At 40.8% G+C, this 21,754-nt stretch overlaps 1 protein-coding gene across 1 annotated transcript in view; it reads left to right on the top strand.

Annotated features, from left to right (window-relative positions):
- NUP155 (nucleoporin 155) overlaps positions 1 to 21,754 on the top strand; it is a 211,061-nt gene that overhangs the window by 61,388 nt on the left and 127,919 nt on the right. The window contains exons 15-18 of the mRNA XM_053701216.1: positions 210 to 304; positions 2,664 to 2,752; positions 4,206 to 4,268; positions 4,348 to 4,498. Of these exons, the coding sequence (XP_053557191.1) occupies positions 210 to 304; positions 2,664 to 2,752; positions 4,206 to 4,268; positions 4,348 to 4,498 (398 nt within the window). The remainder of the gene's footprint in view (positions 1 to 209; positions 305 to 2,663; positions 2,753 to 4,205; positions 4,269 to 4,347; positions 4,499 to 21,754) is intronic.

Raw genomic sequence — 21,754 nt, 5'->3', positions numbered from 1 at the left:
ATTTACAAATGCAGAATGCAAAAGCGGTTTGGTTAAATGCATCTTACAATATGTCTTCAGCCACTAGCCCAAACTTTTTTTGGCTTTAGACAAATATAAAATATATTTAAATATCTGATGTGGGTATTTGGGGCTAAACAGTATCCAGATAAAACGGTTTTAAAAAGTCACCCTGAAGCTTACTTATAGTATTTTATCTTTGTTTAAAGGAGGATCAGGCTTGTGCTACTTGTTTGATTCTTGCTTGCTCTACTGCTGCATCTGATAGAGAAGTGTCTGCCTGGGCTGCTCGTGCATTTTTCAGGTATGTGTATTCTATAACACATTATTCTTTTTCAACCTTTATATCAAGGGCATTCTGTTCAGCTTTTTAAGGGATGTGGCCTCCAACAATTTTTTGCTATGGGACACCTTTGTCATAGTTTGAATTCATGTGTATATAAATTTTAAATCTAGAGATTAACATGTACATCTTGGCGAGTTTAACACGCTGAAATAAAAATGTAGAATATAGTTAACTAAGAAGGGAATCAATCACCAATAAGCACAGCATCTACTGTTTAATGCATGCTGATACAAGGATTCTGTCCAACCTTCAGTGATACATCCACTCACAGTAGCAATTTTGAAGATAAAAATAACTTTTATTACCAATACATCTGGGTCATATGTAAGGTGACGTTTTGGGCACCTGGCCCTTAATCATGCATAGCTGATATCATACGATCGCTATTGGCAATATGAATGCCCCTAGTGTCTAAAAACAATTAATGCAATTCAAAAATAAAAATTTGCAACAAAAACAGTTTTCTATCTTCAACACAATATTAATCTATTAAACACAATCTATACAATATCAGCTATCTAAACAGGTGCGTATGCACAACCAAAATCGCTATTAAAAATACAGAGATCCCGCCCCCACGGATATGGTAGAGTATCAATCACTTGAAAAAGGAGCTGACTACTATTATGGCCATATTGCAGAAAATGAGAAGAGAATGGGGCTTCATAGTTTATTGCACCTGATATTACTCTTATGCTGGTTAATTCTGTCACGCACTCTACGGGTAGAGTGTGTATGTATATTACAAAACTTTCACACAGTGAAAGTCCAGCACTCACAAGCTCTCAGCTAAGATTAAAAGCAAAAATGGTAGAGTTAATTACTGCATCTGGCCAAATGGGATAAGCCGAGGTACCACGTCAAGGTCTCTTCAAAAACATGAGTCCCTAAACCGCCACATAATGCAAGCTCTCAATCCAACAAACTGGGAACAAGTGAAGGGTGCACAGGCTTATGTAATCACCCTAGACGTATACAAAACACGGACTGCACTCTCAAACCGGACTGGGTACACATCCCATGACCCTGCAACATGCACAGCCCTGGGTTCACAATAGCACTCTCAGGAAGCTGCACTGTCCCCAGAGTCACAGGCAGTTAACCCCAGACAGGTCTGGGTGCAAGGCCCATAGGGACAATTACAAAACAAATGAATACAGCACAGAGTCCAGCACTCACTTACAAGCTCTCTGCTAAGATTAAAAGTAAAAATGGAAGAGTTAGTTACCGCATCTGTTCCCAGTTTGTTGGATTGAGAGTTTGCATTATGTGGCTGTTTAGAGAATCAGGTTTTGGAAGAGACCTTGACGTGGTACCTGGACTTATCCCATTTGGCCAGATGCGGTAACTAATTCTTCCATTCTTGCTTGTCTGAGAGCTTGTAAGTGAGTGCTGGACATTCGCTGTGTGTGTGTGTATATGTATGTGTGTGTATATGTGTATGTGTGTGTGTGTGTATATATATATCTATCTATATCTATCTATATCTATCTATATCTATATCTATCTATATCTATATCTATCTATATCTATCTGGTTTGTGGATCCAAGCACTCGCTGTACGTAGAAATGCCTGGGTGCACTCTATGGTAGATAGGTAGAAACTTCAGTAGAGAAGAGGCACACACAGGTCTTAAATAGCATAATCTTTATTATTTCATAAATTCAGTCAACGTTTCTGAATTTATGAAATAATAAAGATTATGCTATTTAAGACCTGTGTGTGCCTCTTCTCTACTAAAGTTTCTATATATATATATTATTTAAGTGTGTAATGTATGTGTGTGTGTATATGTATATATAGATATATAATGTGTGTATGTATATATGTATATGTGTATATATATGTGTATATATATGTATATATATGTATATATATATATATATATATATATATATATATATATATATATATATATATATATATTGTGTGTGTGTGTGTATTTTTAAAAGATTAACATTGTGTTAAAGAATGGAAACTTTGTTTTTTTGTAAGTTTTGAATTCCTTTAATTATTTTATCCTAGGGGGGCGTTCGTAATGCGGGTGCCTCAAATATAGTTTGGGTTCTATAACTGCATTATGATCTTAGCTGTGCATGATTAAGGGCCAGGTGCCCAAAACATGTTGCCTTAAAAATGACCCAGATGTATTGGTAATAAATGATTTTATCTTCAAACGTGCTGCTTTGCGTATATTAACAAAGAAGTGAATATAAAGAAAACTACAGCTATCGTTTTAAAAGAATAATTTTTAAAATTAAGAGTTAGTTATTTTTTCAAACGGTTTTTATTTATTTTTTTCTTCCTCTTTTGTAGATATGGAGGCGAGGCTCAAATGCGCCTCCAGTCATCACTTCCCACCCCAAGTAATGTTGGCCCAATCTTTGGTTCTCCTTTGCCTATAGGTAACACTTGGTTAAAGCCTTTAGCGTAAACAGGTTCCTAGAAATATGTATTCATAAGTGTGTGTATATATATATATGTGTGTGTGTGTAGATAGATGCATGCAGCTCAAAAATTTCAAGTACTAAGCTACTAGTCAGGCCAAGATGTTATTTGTCACGTCTGATCCCGCCCACACCAAATCCACTATTCCACCTCCTCTTTGCATATGTTTAGCCATTGTGAAACCGCTTGCAGTAATTTTTTTTTTAAGATTTTTAATTTATACCATAAATTAAATATTGCCACATACATTAATAAATTAACAAGAATAAGTGCATAGCAGTTAGAAACATCAACTAGGGGTTCTGGGGAAGACAACAGCTGGATAGAAAATGGAAGTTGTTGAATTGAGAGAATGCAGAGAGTGCCGATTGTCATAGAACCCCTGGAGATTTTTAATATCATCTCTCCCTTTTTCTCTCAACTAACTTTCTCCACTCCCTCCTCTCTTCCATCTTAGAATTCATTCATTATATAGTCTTATCAACATAATGTTTGTTATTGTACAGATACATTTGTGAACTGTATAAAATCAGGAGGGAAAGAGAATCAAGGGTACATCATGAAGCTACATACTAAAGACAGATATACATGTCCGTTTACTCCTAGGTAGTCTATTTTATCTGAGATCTTAAAGTAATTAGGTATAAAACATTACACCTGTTTGAAAGCTTAAATAATTTAAATAAAATGGCCATATTTGAATTATGGTGTGTTTATTGTTTCCAAATAAAAAAAAAAAAAAAATTTTTTAAAATGTCCTTCCCTACAAAGTGTATTTTCTCCAGAGAGAGTACGTAGTCTACTTCAGTTATCCATTGTGCAGAAGTTGGGATCTGATCCATTTTTAGGGACATGGTTAAGGAGAACTATAGAGGGGTTGAGGTCAAAATTAGTTCCCAAAGAATTATTGATGCAATCTGTATTTTCCCAATAGGATTTAATGAATTGACAGGATAACCAGATATGGGATCTATTACCTGTTTCTTCACTCCAGCAAAGGGATGATGCTACTGGATATTTGCTATGTAACCTATGCTGGGATAGATACCACCTAAATAGTATTTTATAATTTCACGTTCCACAATTATTGGGGCTATAGAGTCTTTTCTGTTGGCAAAAAATATTGAATGCCAATGTGAGTCTGTTATTAGAATTAAAGGGATGTAAAACCCACATTTTTTTTTCTTTCAAGATTCAGATAGAACATGCAGTTTTAAGCAACTTTCTAATTTACTCCTATTAGAATTTTCTTTGTTCTCTTGCTATCTTTATTTGAAAAAGCAGCAATGTAAGCATAGGAGCCAGACATTTTTTTTAAATATAGATTTGTTTTACTTTTACAAACCTTTTGTTTTCACAAAAACCCCTTTGGTGAAATGTAATATGTTTTGTATTTTTTTTTTATATAAGGCTCTCCTATTCACCCAAGCAGCCCAATGCCAAATCCTAGTTTCCTGGGGACACCTACACAAGGTATGTTTTAGCTTCAGGTCAGTGTCTTGTTGCCTTTTTCAGCAATATATTCCTTTATTTATTTAATTTTGTTTTGTAGGTATATATGCTCCAAGTGTTTCTACACCGGTATATGGTATTGGGGTTGCTGGACTACAATCTGCCTCTACACTATCTAATATAATAGGCCCAGAAGTTGTGTTTTCCGGAAAACACAATGGCATTTGCATCTATTTTTCTCGCATTGTTGGGTGAGTTGTGTGTTTTTTTTTTTTTGTTTGTTTTTTTCGTTTTTTTTTTTCTGGTTTTGTTTTTTTGTTTGTGGTTTTGTTTTTTTGTTTATTTTTTTCATTTAAACTTTATTTTTTAAGTAATTGCTTTTAAAATCATAAAACATAACATAAAAGCTATTACATGGAAGTTGCTTTTAGATTTGACAAATACGTTTTTATATTGTTGGCATAATAGTAAAGATCTGATATTTTATGTAGATTTTTACTGTAATGGAAATGCACAGTTTCAAATAAAGCCATTTCAAGCAGTTCAATGATTAGTTACTGAGGTTCTGTTTGGGTTTTGATTTAGTGAGCAACTTTACTGCAAGGAAGTCTTTATGTAGTTGAGCGGTTGTAAGTGTTGCAGAACACTTGTAGTTTTGCACTATTGCTTGAAACATGCTAACATTTCTTTTAATATAGCAAATTAAATACAAAATTATTTTAAGCAGCTTTAAAGGGACATTAAACACTATTTCTTCTGTTAAGTGTGATCAGTCCACGGGTCATCATTACTTCTGGGATATTACTCCTCCCCAACAGGAAGTGCAAGAGGATTCACCCAGCAGAGCTGCATATAGCTCCTCCCCTCTACGTCACTCCCAGTCATTCTCTTGCACCCAACGACTAGATAGGATGTGTGAGAGGACTATGGTGATTATACTTAGTTTTATATCTTCAATCAAAAGTTTGTTATTTTAAAATAGCACCGGAGTGTGTTATTATCTCTCTGGCAGAGTTTGAAGAAGAATCTACCAGAGTTTTTGTTATGATTTTAGCCGGAGTAGTTAAGATCATATTGCTGTTTCTCGGCCATCTGAGGAGAGGTAAACTTCAGATCAGGGGACAGCGGGCAGATGAATCTGCATAGAGGTATGTAGCAGTTTTTATTTTCTGACAATGGAATTGATGAGAAAATCCTGCCATACCGATATAATGTCATGTATGTATACTTTACACTTCAGTATTCTGGGGAATGGTACTTCACTAGAATTACACTGTAAGAAATACATAAAGCTGTTTAATAACTAGAGATTATGTTTAACGTTTTTGCTGGAATGTAAAATCGTTTTCATTTACTGAGGTACTGAGTGAATAAATGTTTGGGCACTATTTTTCCACTTGGCAGTTGCTTAATCTGTTTTCTGACAGTTTCTGTTCTCCCTCACTGCTGTGTGTGAGGGGGAGGGGCCGTTTTTTGGCGCTTTTACTACGCATCAAATATTTCAGTCAGCAACTCATTGTATTCCCTGCATGATCCGGTTCATCTCTACAGAGCTCAGGGGTCTTCAAAACTTATTTTGAGGGAGGTAATTTCTCTCAGCAGAGCTGTGAGAATTATAGTTTGACTGAGATAAAAAACGTTTATTCTGTAATTTGTTTCCTGCTTTCAGAATTTGTTATCTTTGCTAATGGGATTAAACCTTTGCTAAAGTTGTGTTATTTACAAGGATTGAGGCTATAACTGTTTCAATTTATTAATTTTCAACTGTCATAGATCTTCTGTGCTTCTTAAAGGCACAGTACGTTTTAATATTATTCTAATTGAATTGTATTTCCAAGTTACAAGTTTATTTGCTAGTGTGTTAAACATGTCTGATTCAGAGGATGATACCTGTGTCATTTGTTGCAATGCCAAAGTGGAGCCCAATAGAAATTTATGTACTAACTGTATTGATGCTACTTTAAATAAAAGTCAATCTGTACAAATTGAACAAATTTCACCAAACAACGAGGGGAGAGTTATGCCGACTAACTCGCCTCACGTGTCAGTACCTACATCTCCCGCTCAGAGGGAGGTGCGTGATATTGTAGCGCCGAGTACATCTGGGCGGCCATTACAAATCACATTACAGGATAAGGCTACTGTTATGACTGAGGTTTTGGCTAAATTACCAGAGCTAAGAGGTAAGCGTGATCACTCTGGGGTGAGAACAGAGTGCGCTGATAATATTAGGGCCATGTCAGACACTGCGTCACAGGTGGCAGAACATGAGGACGGAGAGCTTCATTCTGTGGGTGACGGTTCTGATCCAAACAGACTGGATTCAGATATTTCAAATTTTAAATTTAAACTGGAAAACCTCCGTGTATTACTAGGGGAGGTGTTAGCGGCTCTGAATGTTTGTAACACAGTTGCAATACCAGAGAAAATGTGTAGGTTGGATAAATATTTTGCAGTACCGACGAGTACTGAGGTTTTTCCTATACCTAAGAGACTTACTGAAATTGTTACTAAGGAGTGGGATAGACCCGGTGTGCCGTTCTCACCCCCTCCGATATTTAGAAAAATGTTTCCAATAGACGCCACCACAAGGGACTTATGGCAAACGGTCCCTAAGGTGGAGGGAGCAGTTTCTACCTTAGCTAAGCGTACCACTATCCCGGTGGAGGATAGCTGTGCTTTTTCAGATCCAATGGATAAAAAATTAGAGGGTTACCTTAAGAAAATGTTTGTTCAACAAGGTTTTATATTGCAACCCCTTGCATGCATTGCGCCGATCACGGCTGCAGCGGCATTCTGGATTGAGTCTCTGGAAGAGAACATTGGTTCAGCTACTCTGGACGACATTACGGACAGGCTTAGAGTCCTTAAACTAGCTAATTCTTTCATTTCGGAGGCCGTAGTACATCTTACTAAACTTACGGCGAAGAATTCAGGATTCGCCATTCAGGCACGCAGGGCGCTGTGGCTAAAATCCTGGTCAGCTGATGTTACTTCTAAGTCTAAATTGCTTAATATACCTTTCAAAGGGCAGACCTTATTCGGGCCCGGGTTGAAAGAGATTATCGCTGACATTACAGGAGGTAAAGGCCATGCCCTGCCTCAGGACAAAGCCAAGACTAGACAGTCTAATTTTCGTTCCTTTCGTAATTTCAAAGCAGGAGCAGCATCAACTTCCTCTGCACCAAAACAGGAAGGAGCTGTTGCTCGCTACAGACAAGGCTGGAAACCTAACCAGTCCTGGAACAAGGGCAAGCAGACTAGGAAACCTGCTGCTGCCCCTAAAACAGCATGAATTGAGGGCCCCCGATCCGGGATCGGATCTAGTGGGGGGCAGACTTTCTCTCTTCGCCCAGGCTTGGGCAAGAGATGTTCAGGATCCCTGGGCGCTAGAGATATCTCAGGGATACCTTCTGGACTTCAAATACTCTCCTCCAAGAGAGAGATTTCATCTGTCAAGATTGTCAACAATCCAGACAAAGAAAGAGGCGTTTCTACGCTGCGTACAAGAGCTCTTGTTAATGGGAGTAATCCATCCAGTTCCACGATCGGAACAGGGACAGGGGTTTTACTCAAATCTGTTTGTGGTTCCCAAAAAAGAGGGAACTTTCAGACCAATCCTGGATTTAAAGATCCTAAACAAATTCCTAAGAGTTCCATCGTTCAAGATGGAGACTATTCGGACAATTTTACCTATGATCCAAGAGGGTCAGTACATGACCACTGTAGATTTAAAAGATGCTTACCTTCACATACCGATTCACAAAGATCATTATCGGTATCTAAGGTTTGCCTTCCTAGACAGGCATTACCAGTTTGTGGCTCTTCCATTCGGATTGGCTACAGCTCCAAGAATCTTCACAAAGGTTCTGGGTGCTCTTCTGGCGGTACTAAGACCGCGGGGAATCTCGGTAGCTCCATACCTAGACGACATTCTGATACAAGCTTCAAGCTTTCAAACTGCCAAGTCTCATACAGAGTTAGTGCTGGCATTTCTAAGGTCACATGGATGGAAGGTGAACGAAAAGAAAAGTTCACTCGTTCCACTCACAAGAGTTCCCTTCCTGGGGACTCTTATAGATTCTGTAGAAATGAAGATTTACCTGACAGAGGACAGGCTAACAAGACTTCAAAGTGCTTGCCGCACCCTTCATTCCATTCAACACCCGTCAGTGGCTCAATGCATGGAGGTAATCGGCTTAATGGTAGCGGCAATGGACATAGTACCCTTTGCACGCTTACACCTCAGACCACTGCAACTGTGCATGCTAAGTCAGTGGAATGGGGATTACTCAGACTTATCCCCTTCTCTGAATCTGGATCAAGAGACCAGAAATTCTCTTCTATGGTGGCTTTCTCGGCCACATCTGTCCAGGGGGATGCCATTCAGCAGACCAGACTGGACAATTGTAACAACAGACGCCAGCCTTCTAGGTTGGGGTGCCGTCTGGAATTCTCTGAAGGCTCAGGGACAATGGAGTCAGGAGGAGAGTCTCCTGCCAATAAACATTCTGGAATTGAGAGCAGTTCTCAATGCCCTCCTGGCTTGGCCCCAGTTGACAACTCGGGGGTTCATCAGGTTTCAGTCGGACAACATCACGACTGTAGCTTACATCAACCATCAGGGAGGGACAAGAAGCTCCCTAGCTATGATGGAAGTATCAAAGATAATTCGCTGGGCAGAGTCTCACTCTTGCCACCTGTCAGCAATCCACATCCCGGGAGTGGAGAACTGGGAGGCGGATTTCTTAAGTCGTCAGACTTTTCATCCGGGGGAGTGGGAACTTCATCCGGAGGTCTTTGCCCAAATACTTCGACGTTGGGGCAAACCAGAGATAGATCTCATGGCGTCTCGACAGAACGCCAAGCTTCCTCGTTACGGGTCCAGATCCAGGGATCCAGGAGCAGTCCTGATAGATGCTCTGACAGCACCTTGGGACTTCAGGATGGCTTACGTGTTTCCACCCTTCCCGTTACTTCCTCGATTGATTGCCAGAATCAAACAAGAGAGAGCATCAGTGATTCTAATAGCACCTGCGTGGCCACGCAGGACTTGGTATGCAGACCTGGTGGACATGTCATCCTGTCCACCTTGGTCTCTACCTCTGAAACAGGACCTTCTGATACAGGGTCCCTTCAAACATCAAAATCTAACTTCTCTGAAGCTGACTGCTTGGAAATTGAACGCTTGATTTTATCAAGACGTGGGTTTTCTGAGTCAGTTATTGATACCTTAATACAAGCTAGGAAACCTGTTACCAGAAAGATTTACCATAAGATATGGCGTAAATACCTATATTGGTGTGAATCCAAAGGTTACTCTTGGAGTAAGGTTAGGATTCCTAGGATATTGTCTTTTCTACAAGAAGGTTTAGAAAAGGGTTTATCTGCTAGTTCATTAAAGGGACAGATCTCAGCTCTGTCCATTCTGTTACACAAACGTCTGTCAGAAGTTCCTGACGTCCAGGCTTTTTGTCAGGCTTTGGCCAGGATTAAGCCTGTGTTTAAAACTGTTGCTCCACCATGGAGTTTAAACCTTGTTCTTAATGTTTTACAGGGCGTTCCGTTTGAACCCCTTCATTCCATTGATATAAAGTTGTTATCTTGGAAAGTTCTATTTTTAATGGCTATTTCCTCGGCTCGAAGAGTCTCTGAATTATCAGCCTTACATTGTGATTCTCCTTATTTGATTTTTCATTCGGATAAGGTAGTCCTGCGTACTAAACCTGGGTTCTTACCTAAGGTAGTTACTAACAGGAATATCAATCAAGAGATTGTTGTTCCTTCTTTATGCCCAAATCCTTCTTCAAAGAAGGAACGTCTACTGCACAACCTGGATGTAGTCCGTGCTCTAAAATTTTACTTACAGGCAACTAAGGAATTTCGACAAACGTCTTCTCTGTTTGTCATTTACTCTGGGCAGAGGAGAGGTCAAAAAGCTTCCGCTACCTCTTTCTTTTTGGCTTCGTAGCATAATTCGTTTAGCTTATGAGACTGCTGGACAGCAGCCTCCCGAAAGAATTACAGCTCATTCTACTAGAACTGTGGCTTCCACTTGGGCCTTCAAGAATGAGGCCTCTGTTGAACAGATTTGCAAGGCTGCAACTTGGTCTTCGCTTCATACTTTTTCCAAATTTGACACTTTTGCTTCATCGGAGGCTATTTTTGGGAGAAAGGTTCTTCAGGCAGTGGTTCCTTCTGTATAAAGAGCCTGCCTATCCCTCCCGTCATCCGTGTACTTTTGCTTTGGTATTGGTATCCCAGAAGTAATGATGACCCGTGGACTGATCACACTTAACAGAAGAAAACATAATTTATGCTTACCTGATAAATTCCTTCTGTAGTGTGATCAGTCCACGGCCCGCCCTGTTTTTAAGGCAGGTAAATATTTTTTAATTTATACTCCAGTCACCACTTCACCCTTGGCTTTTCCTTTCTCGTTGGTCCTTGGTCAAATGACTGGGAGTGACGTAGAGGGGAGGAGCTATATGCAGCTCTGCTGGGTGAATCCTCTTGCACTTCCTGTTGGGGAGGAGTAATATCCCAGAAGTAATGATGACCCGTGGACTGATCACACTACAGAAGAAAGGAATTTATCAGGTAAGCATAAATTATGTTTTCTTTCATGATTCAGACAGAGCAGGGGTGCTCAAAATGTCGACTACGGTCTGCCAGTTGACCACCTTGCCCTTTTAAGGTATACGGCGTCAACACTATAATTTTGCATTCAATAGGATAGTGTAGCCTGCACTGAAGAATAATAAACCTTAGTATAGCTGCATTATGCTTATTGCAGCCACTTTTGCTCCTCCATATTACAGCACAGCTCACAGGCTCCCCTCCACTGCTCTTTTGAAATTATATCACGGCCACACTAACCTTTTTCCTAACACAACGTGCGTCTTTGAAGTGTCCGCACAGGCCTAGAGGAATGTTTTGTTTTTTTGGTTTCTTATGTATGTATTTTATTAAAAGGCGGTCCAGGGAGCGAGCACACTAGAAACTGCTAGCAAGCAGAAGTTTATTTTTTTTGAGCGAGTGAGCGATATAAGTGGGAGTTACAAGGTGGGAAAGACTTATTATGTCTGCCTGTGGTTTGTGACTGAATGCAGTGGTATAGCTGGTACAATTGTGCTTATATAAGCAGACTCCAAGGGACCACAGGACAAGGGATTTTGTCATAAAAAGGTACAAAAGACATTTTTCTTATTACATGTGCAACATTTTTTTTCACACTATGCAGAATGCAATAAATTCTTTTTACATAGTCCCTATAATAAGGGTTATCCGCTGAAAGGTATAAGCTACTCAGATTAAACTGTGAAAGCTCCCAGGAACCCTTTGTCCCTTCTTCTGTCCATATTATTTCACCCTCGTCCCCTCCAGATCCTTTTTCCTATACTGAAATTAAAGAGATACTGAACCCACATTTTTTTTCTTTCACGATTCAGATAGAGCATGAAATTTTAAGCAACTTTCTTATTTACTCTATCAATTTTTCTTCGTTCTCTTGCTATCTTAATTTTAAAAGCAGGAATGTAAATCTTAGCAGCCACTCCATTTTAGGTTCAGCACCATGGATAGCGCTTGCTTATTGGAGGCTTACATTTACCCACCAATAAGCAAGCATAACCCAGGTTCTCAACCAAAAATGCGTCTGCTCCTATGCATCACATTCCTGCTTTTTAAATAAAGATAGCAAGAGAACGAGGAAAAATTGATAATAGGAGTAAATTATAAAGTTGCTTTAAATTTGATGCTCTATCTGAATCATGAAAGAAAACATTTGGGTTCAGTGTCCCTTTAAGTAAGAATGATAGTATGTAGTGGTCACATTAAGGGACAAAAAGTGTTCAATTTTTAAACACAATAGCAGGAAAGTCAGATCTTTGACTGCAGACATCAGCTCTGTAAAATTGATGAGACTGAGACAGGCTGTAGAATGATAAGGCAAGACAAGCAGAGAGATCACTTCAGTTAAACTTCTCACAGATCTAGTGAGCATATCAGGAGGACTACATACTTGCAACAAAACGGATTCTCACAGCAGAAATACATACGCTGTCAACTCAAAAACAAAGGTAAGAATTTCAGGTCCAATGATTTCTGTTTTGTTGCAAGTACGTAGTCCTGATATGCACACTACACCTGTGAGAAGTTTAGCTGGAGTGATCTCTCTGCTTGTCTTGCCGTATCATTCTACAGCCTGTCCCAGTCTTATCAATCTTACAGAGCCGATGTCTGCAGTCGAAGCTCAGACATTTATTACACGTAGGAATTTTTAAAGCTGATGTATTTTTACTCTTTAGCAGGAATTAGAGAGGATTTGTGTAGGCAAATTTCTAATGCTCATTTGGAATTAGGAATTTGCATATATCCTATGATTGGAGGGTGGGCGTGCTAGACTAAAGCACAGCTCATCCCTTTCCTGGGGGAGTGACAGCACTGTGGATAATACTCACAGAAGCAGGAATAAAAAACTGACATTTGCTAAACATATCAGCAAGTTTAACTCTATATGTCTGATTTCTTTAGTCACTGTATTTCCTTTATGGACATAGACTTGTGATTGCTGTGTACTCTGGCCCTTTAAAGGGACAGTATACACCAATTTTCATATAACTGCATGTAATAGGCACTACTATAAAGAATAAGATGCACAGATACTGATATACAAATCCAGTTTAAAAACTTAGAAGCTCTCAGTTTAGCTCTGTTGAAAAGGTAGCTGGAAAGCCCACTGCAAGTGGGAAATAAGACACTCCCCCCCCCCCCTTCTTTTGCATATGAAAAACTCTTTACACAAACAGGAGCAAGCTGGAGTAGAGGTATCTGACGGTATTCTCCTAAAACTTTGGGGCTTGGTTAGGAGTCTGAAAATCAGAGCAATGTTATTTAAAAATAAGCAAAACTATACATTTTTTAAAAAAAAGTTAAGGGCTATATAAATGGATCATCTACAAAACATTTATGTGTATAATGTCCCTTTAAGCATTAAAATTGATTCCCCCTTTCCACTAAAGGGATTAGAGATGTGGGCTGTCCTCATAATTCTTAAAAAAAAAAAAGTGCAAAGTGTGTGTGAAGAGGTGAGTTGGTGTGTGTGAGACAGAGAAGGAAAGTGAGTGTGATAGGTGGAGAGTGAGGGAAAGAGATGGGGGGGGGGGAGATTGTGAGAGAGAGAGAACATGAGATAGAGTGTAGAAAAGGAGGAAAGTGTGCGTTTGTGAGAGAGAGAGGGGGAAGAGTATTAAAGAATAGTGTAACCCTGTGTACTATGTATGTGCAAAACACATTTGGTTGCTACATGTGCAATTTTCTCTGACAAATTTTACAAAAAAGTAGATCACAACTTACTAAAGTCCGGGCACCCCTGAGATTGAGCATATAATTAATAAAAGACTTTCCAATTTACTTCTTTATCAAATTTTCTTATTATTCTTTGTTGAAATACAAGAATGTAAGCTCAGGCGTGTGCACGTGTCTGTAGCTCTATGAGCCCCATTTATCAGGAGGTTGGAGCGCCTTCGGCTGCAGGCTTCTAGGTTGGCTCATTTAGAAATGCTAATTTCTAAACCCTTGAAGACCATCTCTTATCTAAATGCATTTGACAGTTTTGAACAGCTAGAGGGTGTTAATTCATGTGTGCCATATAGATAACATTGTGCTCATGCCCGTGGAGTTACTTATGAGAGGGCACTGATTGGTTAAAATGCAAGTCTGTCAAAAGAACTGAAATAAGTGGGCAGTCTGCAGAGGCTTAGATACAAGTTAATCACAGAGGTAAAAAGTATATTAATATAACCAAGTTGGTTATGGAAAACTGGGGAATGGGTAATAAAGGGATTATCTATCTTTTTAAAAACACAATGAGTCCACGGATCATCTTCATCTCCTGGTCAGCAGGAGGAGGCAAAAAGCACCACATCAGAGCTGTTAAATAGCTCCTCCCTTCCCTCCCACTCCAGTCATTCTCTTTGCCTACGGCTAGTGCTAGGAAGAGGTAAAGTTAGGTTTTAGAAAAGATTCTTCAATCAAGAGTTTTTTATTTTTAAAGTAGTGCAAGATTGTGCTTTGTTCTAGGGTGTAGCCATAGTCCATATCAGTCTCTTCAGTAGAGCTTTTGGTGGCTTTAGAGCAATAGGAACTTGTGGGACATAATTCTCACTGCGCCTCCTAAACATTTATGCTGCCCTTATCCTGATAGCCTAAGCACACTTAACTCAGGCTTTATCATTTTCCACAGGGCTATGGGAGGGAGAGGACCTCTTAAACCTGCTGGACTGTCCTGCTGTCGGACAGTATTTAAGGTAAGTGCTAACTTAGTTTATTCTGGGAAAAGTAAACTCTGAGTAAACTGGGCACTTTAATTTTATCTGGATATCACATAAGGCTCATACAATGGGCTCCTTATGTTGGGACATCAATCTCTCTTATTTGGAGGGTATTGGACAGGACAGCCATAAGTTCAGGCACTGGGGCTAGGAGTTGAGCTCAATTTTCGTTTACGGTTATTTCCCCTAACGGTCTATGTAAAGCATTTAAACCGATCGGGTAATGAGTTTTTGACTGTAACGCCCACGATGGGCGGGGCTATCGGTTTGCGCGTTTTCTAAGTTAACTGCGCAGTGTTCAGCCGTTCTATCATTGCATGGATGTTGGCACCTTGTGGCTCTAAAACCGCATGGTTTCCTAACTCATTAAGCAAGCGGTTATAGTGCTATTGTGGTCCTGAACATCTGGATCGTTCCAGCTCTAAAAAAGTTAAGACCAGGGAGTGAGTCAGTTTGGCAGGTAGGCTCCTCAGCAGAGTTGCTGAGGTGTAAGGGTGTCTGGATTTTGCTTTGTTTAGCTGATGGGATACATTTTTCCCTGTTGCAGTAAAAGTTATCTTTTAAAATTTAAAGACGCAGTAACGTTTATCTGTCATCAAATTTTTTGGAGATGTAGAGTAATTTGATTATCTTATGATGATCAAATTATCTTATAATAGTAGTTATCTTTAGCCAAGCGAACTACTATTCCCATTGAGGATAGTTGTGCTTTTAAAGATCCCATGGACAAGAAGTTGGAGGGTCTACTTAAAAAGATTTATGTTCACCAGGGTCTGCTATTGCAGCCAGCTGTGTCCGTTGCTACTGTCACTAGTGCGGCAGCATATTGGTTTGATGCTCTGTCTAAGTCTCTCAGGAGTCTCTCATAAAATGGATGACAGAGTAATTTTTGTTCCTTTCGAAATTTCAAGGGGAATTTTTTCTCTTCCTCCTCTAAGCCGGAACAATCTAAACCTACGTGGAGACCCAACCAGTCTTGGAACAGACCAGATCTGGTAGGGGGCAGACTTACCTTCTTCGTTCAGACTTTGGTTCGGGACGTTCAGGATCCCTGGGCAGTAGAAATAATGTCTCAGGGATACAAACTGGAGTTCAAAAATTTTCCTCCCAGAGGAAGGTTTCTAATTTCAAGATTATCTGCAGACCAGATAAAGAAAGAGGCGTTCTTACATTGTGTAAGAGACCTCTCCTCTCTGGGAGTGATTGTTCCCGTTCCAGTACTGGAATAGGGGCAGTGTTTTTATTCAAATCTGTTTGTGGTGCCCAAAAAGGAGGGAACCTTCAGACCGATCTTAGACCTCAAGAGTCTAAACAAGTTTCTGAGAGTTCCGTCATATAAGATGGAAACTATTCGTACCATTCTTCCATTGATCTAGGAGGGTCAACTTATGACAACAGTGGATTTAAAGGATGTATAACTACAGAGATCACAGGTTCCTGAGATTTGCTTTTCTAGACAAACATTTCCAGTTCGTGGCTCTTCCTTTCGGTCTGGCCATGGCACCCAGAATTTTCACAAAAGTTCTGTGGTCTCTACTGGCGGTTCTAAGGCCACGGGGCATTGCGGTGGTGCCTTATCTGGACGATATTCTAATCCAGGCGCCATCTTTTCATCAACCAAGATCTCATACCGACGTGGTGCTATCCTTCCTGAGAGCTCACGGGTGGAAGGTAAATCTGGAAGAGAGTTCCTTAATCCCGAATACAAGGGTGACATTCTTGGAAACTCTAATTGATTCTATATCTGAGGTTTTTTTCTGACAGAAGTCAGGAAATCAAAGATTCTAGATACCTTTCGAGCCCTTCAGTCAACTCCTCAGCCGTCAGTGGCTCAGTGCATGGAAGTAATCGGACTGATGGTGGCGGCAATGGACATCATCCCGTTTGCTCGGTTTCACCTCAGACCTCTTCAGTTAAAGGGACACTGAACCCAAATTTTTTGTTTTGTAATTCAGAAAGAGCATGCAATTTTAAGCAACTTTCTAATTTACTCCTATTATCAATTTTTCTTCGTTCTCTTGCTATCATTATTTGAAAAAGAAGGCATCTAAGCTTTGTTTTGGTTTCAGTACTCTGGACAGCTCTTTTTTATTGGTGGATGAATTTATCCACCAATCAGCAAGGACAACCCAGGTTGTTCACCAAAAATGGGCCGGCATCTAAACTTACATTCTTGCATTTCAAGTAAAGATACCAAGAGAATGAAGAAAATTTGATAATAGGAGTAAATTAGAAATTTGCTTAAAATTTCATGCTCAATCTGAATCACAAAATAAATTTTTTGGGTAAAGTGTCCCTTTAAACATGCTCAGGCTGTGGAATGGAGTTTATGCAGACTTGTCTCCTCGAATAACCCTGGAACAGGAGACGAGGGACTCACTTCAATGGTGGTTGTCTCTGGATCATCTATCCCAGGGAACCTGCTTACGCAGACCGTCCTGGGTGATTGTGACAACAGACGCCAGCCTTCTGGGGTGCGGAGCTGTCTGGAGTTCCCTAAAGGCTCAGGGAGTGTGGACTCAGGCGGAGTCTGTTCTTCCTATAAATATCCTTGGAACTAAGAGCGCTCTTCAATGCTCTTCTGGCCTGGCCTCAGTTGGCTTCAGCACAGTTTATCAGATTCCAGTCAGACAACATAATGTTAGTGGCTTACATCAATCATCAGGGAGGAACGAGGAGTTCCTTAGCGATGACCGAGGTAGCCAAGATAATCCGGTGGGCGTAGGTCCATTCTTGCTATCTGTCAGCGATCCACATCCCAGGGGTGGACAACTGGGAGGCGGACTTCCTGAGCAGACAGACTTTTCATCCGGGGGAGTGGGGACTCCATCTGTAAGTGTTCCCCAACCTGATTCTCAAATGGGGCCGGCCGGAGTTGAATCTCATGGCATCTCGACAGAATGCCAAGCTCCCGAGATACGGGTCGAGGTCCAGGGATCCCCAGGAGGCACTGATAGATGCTCTGGCGGTTCCTTGGTCTTTCAGCCTTGCATTGCATACCTATTTTCTCCGTTTGCGCTTCTTTCTTGGCTCATTGCTCGAATCAAACGGGAGAGGGCGTCAGTGATTCTTATTGCTCCGGCTTGGCCTCGCAGGATTTGGTATGCAGATCTGGTGGAAATGTCATCTCTGCCACCCTGGAGACTTCCGTTGAGGAAGGACCTTCTAATTCAAGGACCGTTCCTTCACCCAAATCTAGTTTCTCTGAAGCTGACTGCTTGGAGATTGAACGCTTAATTTTATCAAAGCTGGGTTTTTCTGAATCAGTCATAGAGACCATGATTCAGGCTCGTAAGCCTGTGGCTAGAAAGATTTACCATAAAATTTGGCGTAAATACCTTTTATTAGTGTGAATCCAAGGGCTACTCATGGAGTAGGGTTAGGATTCCTAGAATTTTGTCTTTTTCTCCAAGAAGGTTTGGAGAAGGGTTTATCAACGAGTTCCCTAAAGGGTCAGATCTCGGCTTTATCCATTTTGTTACACAAACATCTGACGGATGTTCCAGATGTTCAATCATTCTGTCAGGCCTTGGTCAGGATCAGGCCTGTGTTTAAACCAGTTACTCCTCCATGGAGTCTTAATTTAGTTCTTAAGGTTCTTCAAGGGGCTCTGTTTGAGCCTATGCATTCCTTAGATATTAAGTTGTTATCTTGGAAAGTTTTGTTTCTTGTTGCTATTTCTTCAGCTCGCTGAGTATCTGAGCTCTCGGCGTTGCAATATACTTCTCCTTACCTTATTTTCCATTCAGATAAGGTAGCTTTACGTACTAAACTAGGTTTTCTTCCGAAGGTTGTTTCAGATAGGAACATTTATCAGGAGATTGTTGTTCCTTCTTTGTGTCCTAATCCTCCTCCTCAGAAGGAACGTCTTCTGCACAATTTAGACGTGGACCATGCTTTAAAATTTTATTTACAAGCGACTAAGGACTTTCATCAGTCCTCTTCTTTGTTTGTAATTTTCTCTGGAAAACGTAAGGGTCAGAAAGCTACGGCTACCTCTTTCTTTTTGGCTGAAGAGTATCATCCGTTTTGAATATGAGACTGCCAGACAGCAGCCTCCTGAGAGAGTTACGGCTCATTCAACTAGGGCTGTTGCTTCCTCATGGGCATTCAAACATGAAGCTTCTGTGGAACAGATTTGCAAGGCTGCAACTTGGTCCTCTTCACATTTTTTCAAAATTCTATAAATTTGATACTTTTGCCTTAGCTGTGGCCGCTTTTGGGAGAGAGGTTCTTCAAGCAGTACTGCCTTCCGTTTAGGTTCCCTGTCTTGTCCCTCCCTTATCATCTGTGTACTCTAGCTTGGGTATTGTATCCCATAAGTAATGAAGATGATCCGTTGACTCATCGTGTCTTTAAAAAGAAAAGAAAATGTATGATTACCTGATAAATTTGTTTCTTTTTAGACACGATGAGTCCACGGCCCGCCCTGTTCTTTTAGACAGGTTATTAATTATTATAAACTTCAGACACCCCTGCACCTTGACTTTTCCTTTCTCTTCCTAACTTCGGTCGAATGACTGGAGTGGGAGGGAAGGGAGGAGTTATTTAACAGCTCTGCTGTAGTGCTTTTTGCCTCCTCCTGCTGACCAGGAGGTGAATATCCCGTAAGTAATGAAGATGATCCGTGAACTCATTGCGTCTAAAAAGAAACAAATTTATCAGGTAAGCATAAATTTTCTTTTCTTTTCTATGGCATGTAGAGTCTACGACTTCATTCCAATTACTAGTGGGATATTCACCTCCTGGCCAGCAGGAGGAGGCAAAGAGCACCCCAGCAGAGTTATTAAGTGTCACTTCCCTTAACCATAACCCCCAGTAATTCTTTGCCTCTCTGATCGGGAGGATGGGGAAGATGACTGTCTGAGAAGATTTAATCCTTTAATGGGTACTTTCTTTCCTAAGATATGGAGAGTCCACAACGTCATTCAATTACTAGTAGGAATATCACTCCTGGCCAGCAGGAGGAGGCAAAGAGCACCAGAGCAAAGCTGTTGGGTGTCATTCCCCTACCCATAATCCCCAGTCATTCTCTTTGCCTCTGTCAATGGAGGAGGTGAAGTTTGGTGTCTGAAGAAATTAATTCCTTTTTCGGGTACTTTTCCCTGCAAGCAAGGATTTGGGTTTAGCTGAGTCCACATCATTCTCTTCAGTAGAGTAGTGGTGGCTTTTAAGCAGTTAGGAAGTTGTGAGGTAGTCCTTGCTTTGTTTCCTAACACATTGCTGCCCATGGTACAGAAAGCCAGAGTTGGTTACTCTGTTCTTTCTTTTTCTACAGGTCTCTGTAAGGAGTATGTGTCCTTTCACGCCTTGTGAGCTGTCTTCTTGCCGGACAGCTAGACTGCAGGTAAGTGCTTTTGTCTTCTGCACTTGCACTTCAGAAGAATGTCATATGCAGTAGATGGGGACATTTTTAAAATCCTTTATACAGAATTTTCTTTGGCAGTGGGCAGGCACATTATGTATGTTGAGACTAGGGGTTAATATTCACTTTATTGGGCTAATTTTTTTAAAAAAATACTTTTAGTATGTGTGTGGCTTATGTTTTATACAGGGATTTATGTATAAACTTAAAATTTGGCAGTTGGCTTACTTTGCTTGCTTAGGTAGAACAGGCTAACTGACAAACTGCTTGAGTTTGAAACCAGCTGCAGCTACTTGCATCTTATGTTGTAGGCAGAGGGAAACGCGCTCCTTTTACTTGCTGCGTAGTTTCCTCTCTCTGCTGGTCATGTGACTTCTCTCTGCTGTCTGATATTCACGGAGCGGCGGCGTTGAATTTCTGTCTCTTCAGTGTTGATCTATTATACAATCGTTTTAGAGACTTCTGGCAGCCAAATTGTGGTATTTAAAAATTCTTAAAGGGACACTGTATTTAAAAAAAATTATACAATTTGGGGGGAAAAAAATGCTTGTTATGCCTAGAGGCACAAATTGTTTTGCCTATGCAATTCTGTGCTGCATGCTTAGCTACAACACTTACATTTAAAGATAACTTGTTGCCCAATGTCTCTCAGGATGATGCTGTTCAGGCCATGCTACAGCTTTTTACTCAAACGTCCCAAGCCTTTATGGCGTCACATACAGTGCCCTGCAGTTCCTCTCAGCCTCCTGGAGGAGTTATTTTATTTGCCTGCAAATTTTGCTGCACAGGTTTCTACTGTGGTATCTTCTGCATTATCTGCTTTTCCTATGCTGGGAAAACGCAATAGGAAAATAAGACATTCAGATAGTAAGGTTTCTGTTCCACCTACTGTTATGCAGGTTACCCTCCCTCATAAGTCTGATGCGGTGGATACACCGGTAGCCTCTGAGGGTAAAATCTCAGATTCGGACAGTATTATTCCTTCATCTGATACTGAAGAAGTAAACTTCAGATTTAAGCTTGAACACCTTCGTGTACTGTTAAAGGAGGTATTTGCTACTTTGGACGACTCTGATACTTCTGTCGTCTGCCTCTCTCTTCAGTCTACTGTGCGGCCATCAGTGGCTCAATGTATGGAGGTAATTGGTCTGATGGTCGCTTCCATGGTCGTCATTCCCTTTGCTCGATTTCATTTGAGAGATCTGCAATTATGCATGCTCAGACAATGGAACAGAGACCATTCAGATCTGTCTGAGGATAGATCTAGACCAGTTGACAAGAGACTCTTCCCCCGTGGTGGCTTTCTCAGGACCATCTGTCTCAGGGCACCTGCTTCCTGAGACCTTCCTGGGTGATTGTGACCACAAACGCCAGCCTGGTAGGCTGGGGAGCAGTCTGGGACTCCTTAAAGGCGCAGGGACTATGGACTCGGGAGGAGTCTGCTCTCCCCATAAACATCTTGGAGTAGAGATTGATTTACAATGCTCTGAGGGTCTTGGCCTCAATTGTCCTTAGCCCGGTTTATCAGGTTTCATTCGGACAACATCATCTCAGTGGCTTACATCAACCACCAGGGAGTAACTCTGAGTTCCTTAGCCATGAAGGAGATGGGACGGATTTTTCAGTGGGCGGAAACTCACAATTGTTTATCTGCCATCCACATTCCTGGAGTGGACAAATGGGAAGCGGATTTCCTGAGCAGACAGACATTTCATCCCGGGGATTGGGCTCTCCATCCGGAGGTGTTCTCCAGGTTAGCCCTCAAATGAGGGGTGCCGGAGTTGGATCTGAGGGTGTCTCGGCAGAAC

The sequence above is a fragment of the Bombina bombina genome, chromosome 2, assembly GCF_027579735.1.
Source record: "Bombina bombina isolate aBomBom1 chromosome 2, aBomBom1.pri, whole genome shotgun sequence".
NCBI lineage: Eukaryota > Metazoa > Chordata > Amphibia > Anura > Bombinatoridae > Bombina > Bombina bombina.
This window is presented reverse-complemented; position numbering and strand designations above follow the sequence as displayed.